The 4,673-nt window shown below is 43.9% G+C and overlaps 1 protein-coding gene across 1 annotated transcript; it reads left to right on the top strand.

Moving 5' to 3' along the window:
• The first annotated feature begins 285 nt into the window (after positions 1-285).
• On the top strand, positions 286-1,215 carry LOC108797937 (olfactory receptor 5B12-like). The gene has a single exon (XM_018569627.1). It carries the CDS (start codon positions 286-288, stop codon positions 1,213-1,215), a length of 930 nt encoding a protein of 309 aa, XP_018425129.1.
• The last annotated feature ends 3,458 nt before the right edge of the window (positions 1,216-4,673 follow it).

Genomic DNA, 4,673 nt, shown 5'->3' with positions numbered 1-4,673 from the left:
AGACTGATGTGACTGTGGGGGTGGGGACATTAGAGTGTAAGCTCCTCTGTGCAGAGACTGATGTGACTGGCTCAGTGTTCTCTGTACAGCACTGTGGAATATACAGGATTTTTTAGAATTCTGTGCAGAGCATTACATTTTATCTAAAATGTAAAATTAATTAAATCTATTTTGTTTGGTTTAAATGTCTTGGTGTTAATGAATCTTTACAGTGTCTTCTCCAGTGCAATGTCTTCCTGAATCCTCACATTATTGCTCCCTCTCTTAGTGAATTATTTGGTTATGATGGGAAATCAAACATCTCAATCTGAATTCATTTTACTCGGCCTGTCGGACCTCAAAGATTCTCAGATCCCGATATTTCTGCTGATCCTCCTGGTCTATGTGGCCACACTGGCTGGGAATCTTCTCATTATTTTCCTGGTGGCCTCAGTCCCTCATCTCCAGACCCCCATGTACTTTTTCCTGGGAAACCTTTCAGCTTTAGATATCTTCAATTCCTCCGTTTCCATATTTCATGTGTCTTTTGACATCTTTACTGGAAACCGGCTGATTTTATACTCAACTTGTATCACCCAGGTCTTCTTCTTCACCTGGTTTGTTTGCACAGAGTCCTTCATACTTGTGATGATGTCCTATGATCGCTATGTTGCCATTTGTCATCCATTGCGTTATACAACCATGATAAGCCTTCATTTGTGTGCTCAGGCGGCGTTCTTTTTCTGGCTCTTCAGATTTGTCTGTTCCTCAGTGCACACACTGTGTACACTAAGACTCTCCTTCCCTGACTCCACCACCATCCCAGGTTTGTTCTGTGAATTTTATCAGCTGATTCAGCTCTCATGTTCTGACACTTTCCTCAATTACGTAATTTTATATATTGATGGTGTAAGTTTTGCAGTCACTGGATTTTTCATTACTTTCCTTTCTTATGTCTACATCTTCAAAACCATCCTGAAAATTAAACTGAAGCATGGAAGACAGAAAGCTTACTCCACCTGCATGTCCCACCTCACGGTGGTCTTCATCTTTTATGGCACCGCTCTTTTCAACTACTTTCACCCCAAAACTAAGGATTTCCTGGCAGGCAGATTGATGTCTATATTTTACACAGTTTTCACCCCTTTCCTAAACCCGATTATATACAGCCTGAGAAACAGCAACTTGAAAGGCGCTCTTCAGAAAACTCTATTTAGAAGGAGGTCTATTCCATGAACTGTCACTAGAGGAGAGCTGCACAACAATTGTGTTAATATCAGCACTGTTTGTATGTTTAACTGAGTTGCAGAACTTTTATTTTAGATGAATATTATTTGTAAGGCCAAAAAGAAACACTGACTTTAAGTGAAGGGGCCTTTTAAACATTAACGACATTTGGGAGGGAGTGAATAGCCATGTTTACGTGTTTGCTGATGATACTAAAATCGGGAGGGTAATAGACCCAGACTTAGACACTATAAGACTACAGGAGGATCTGGATAAAATAGGGGAGTGGGCAACTATATGGCAGATGAGGTTTAATGTCGATAAACGTAAAGTAATGCACTTTGGGGTTAAATATAGGCAAGCAGAATACACATTAATGGGAACTCCACTAGGGAAGTGAGAAATGGAAAAGGATCTGGGAGACCACAGATTAAACAATAGCTTGCAATGCCAGGCTGCGGAACACAAAGCGAGCAGAGTCCTGTCCTGTATTAAACAGGAATGTACTGTAGAGAGAAATCTATAATTTTGCCACTTTATAGATCGCTGGTTCGGCCTCATCTGGAGTATGGGGTCCAATTTTGCTCACCAATACACAGAAAGGATGTCCTGGAGCTGGAGAGAGTCCAGAGAAGGGCAACTAAACTAATTAAGGGGATGGGGGACCAAAGCTATGAGACAAGGTTACAAAACCTAAATATGTTCAGGCTGGAGGTGCAGAGATTAAGAGGGGACATGGTTTTGATGTACAAGATGTTCAATGGTGATAGCAACATCAGCAATAAACTTTTTATGGTACACTCCATAACAAGGACTAGAGGCCACCACCTAAAATTGGTGGAGAAAAGACTTAACCACAAAGGACGTAGGGGATTCTTTTTATTTAGAGCGGTTAGGGCTTCGACACTCGCTGCCACAAGCAGTGGTATCAGCTGAGAGTGTAGAATCATTCAAAATGCATTTGGACAATTTCCTCAGAGACCGTAACATACAGGGGTACAGGTACTCTTAAAAAATAAGATCACACGGGGACTCGTACACACTCATACACATGCAGAATCCAAAACATACACACAATACGTGGAACTTGAATGACCTGTTTCTTTATTCAACCTCAAATACTATGTAACTATGTAAACATAGACAAGGATTTGAACCTTTTTAAAACCAAAATTTCCCAGCACAGCTACTGGCAAGCCCACCAAAAATAACAAAGTTATACAGATTAACAATTTGTACAATAAACAGAGGTTTTAACTGCATGCATGTATTATTATTAATATTATTATTATTATTATTATTATTATTTAGGATTTATATTGTGTCAACAGCTTGCATAGTGTTTTACAAAATAAAGGGAGATAGTACAGTTACACGGCTGTAGGGAACCGTTCTTTCATATACATTCTGTAGTTTTGTTTACATTAATGCCTAGCCACTTTCATAACGTTCTTGTTACACACATATTCTTCCTTTCATAGAATATGCTTCTTGTCCCTGGTAACAGGTCAGGAAACCTCATAGTAATATACTATATATATGCTTTTCTAGGGAATACAGTCCCTCTGATGCCATGTGCTGTGCAGATGAGAAATACTGCAGGCTGATCTTGCGATGAATTCATCCAGACCAGAAAGAAACGGACATTAAGCAAGTGTTACCGCCAGGACCGGATTTACCCTCCCTGCCGTCCCAAGGCCGGGTTTGGGCAAAGCGCCCCCCCCCCCCTGGCACATAACTCAATGTTCCAGGCGTCGGGAGACTTCAAACCTGTGCCGCCCCTCTGCTCAGTGCCTTGGTGGCCTTGCCGGGAATCCGGTCCTGGTTACTGCGCTGTGTAGTTCACTTTCTCTTATATTGTCATCACGCCTGTGTGAGAATCCCAAGATCCTTGTCAGTGGTACTGTATCCAGGGCCAGATTTACCACAAGGCCAACTGAGGACCGGCCTCGGGGCAGCAGGGAGAAGAGGGGCAAGAGGGATGTGGAATTGCTATCTCCCGACACCCGAGAAATGCAGTTCTGGGAACCAGGCGGGTAGTTGTTTTCTACATTTAGCCCTGCTTTAGGCAAGCAAGGCTAAATGTACAGCGGGGAAGCTGTCGCTTGTGTTGTACAAGTGATCTCAGCAATGTCGCAGAGATCACATTTATGAAGCCTGCATACAGGGGGGGTGCATTGAGGAACCTGGCCTTGGGGCAGCACAGTGAGTAAATCTGGCCCTCCGGCATCTCAGCATTATTAAGAATCATCTGAATGATATGCACCTATCCTGTAAGCATCTAAATAAAACATAAAAATAATAATACAATTATTTGCCGATGGTTTAGAGTACGTTGGCCCTTCTCCATATAAGCACTTGATGATTATATCTGTATGATTGTGTGTGATTTTCCAGACAGTTTCTAAATGCTTTACCAGCAGTGGATGGAGGCTCTGTCAAAAGAAGCCATGCACTAAAAGGGCAACCCAGATTAAGGTAATGTATCATGCATGTGAACTAACAGCAGCCCCAACGTGGTGTTCTGAAGTCACTCTCAGGGAGTTAATAGCGGGCTCGATATAGTGTCCACCCAAACCACACCTCCAGAAAAGGCTCCATATGGGGTTTGTCTCCTGTCACCATGCTCTCCATATGGATTATCTTATTTATTTTGGCCACCCACACAGAAAGTGGAAGGATTTCTATTGATTGCCAGCATCCGGATATGGTAGTGCCTGCTGCAGATATACAGAGCCTGAATATGTCTATTTGCACTTTTTTCCAGCATGGACAGTCACAGTCCAGTGGGATCAGAACACAACTTGATAGAAGGGTTGCAATTTACTGCAGCTTCACCAGGTATAAAGATACAGTATGCGTCTTTATGTTGCTGTCATCGCTAGCTGAAATGGAAGGACATTTATTCCTGGACATGTGATCATGTACAGCAGGGGTGCCCACAATTTTTCATCTGGTGATTTACCTTTCAAATGACAAGCTCAATGAGATCTACCAATGAAAAAACACCTGCATTCAGGGGCAGGAGGGGGCGTGGCGGTGCATTGAAGTCAATGGCACCGCAGCCAAGCCCCACGCCACAGTGCGATCGCCTGCTCCCGGAACCCAGGCACATTAGTGCCTTTGTTCCAGTCAGTGCGATCCGCAAAAATTCTGCAAGCACTATTTTTGCAGATCGCACTGGACCGAAATGCAGGCATGGCTGCGGTGGCATTGACTTCAATAGAATCCCACACCCCTTCCCGCCCCTGAATGCAGGGAGTCGGCCGGCTTACATTCCAGTGCGTCCCAGAGGCCCCGGCGTCTTGTCCTCCCGTGGTGCTCGTGTGGCCAACGTTGCACATGGGGAGAGGTGTCACGCCCCTTTCCATCTGCAGCATCTGACACATTCAGCCGGCAGCCGCTCGAGCACCGCGGGAGCATAGCCATAGCCAGCTCCTTTTGCGCCTGGAGACAAAAAAACTGTG

The sequence above is a fragment of the Nanorana parkeri genome, unplaced genomic scaffold (genome assembly GCF_000935625.1).
Source record: "Nanorana parkeri isolate BGI_ZX_2015 unplaced genomic scaffold, ASM93562v1 scaffold1369, whole genome shotgun sequence".
Lineage (NCBI taxonomy): Eukaryota > Metazoa > Chordata > Amphibia > Anura > Dicroglossidae > Nanorana > Nanorana parkeri.
The sequence above is the reverse complement of the archived record's forward strand: the minus strand, read 5'-3'. Positions and strand labels throughout refer to the sequence as shown.

Coding starts and splice junctions, on each gene's coding strand:
- LOC108797937 (XM_018569627.1), top strand. CDS start 286: ATGGGAAATCAAACATCTCAATCTGAATTCATTTTACTCGGCCTGTCG.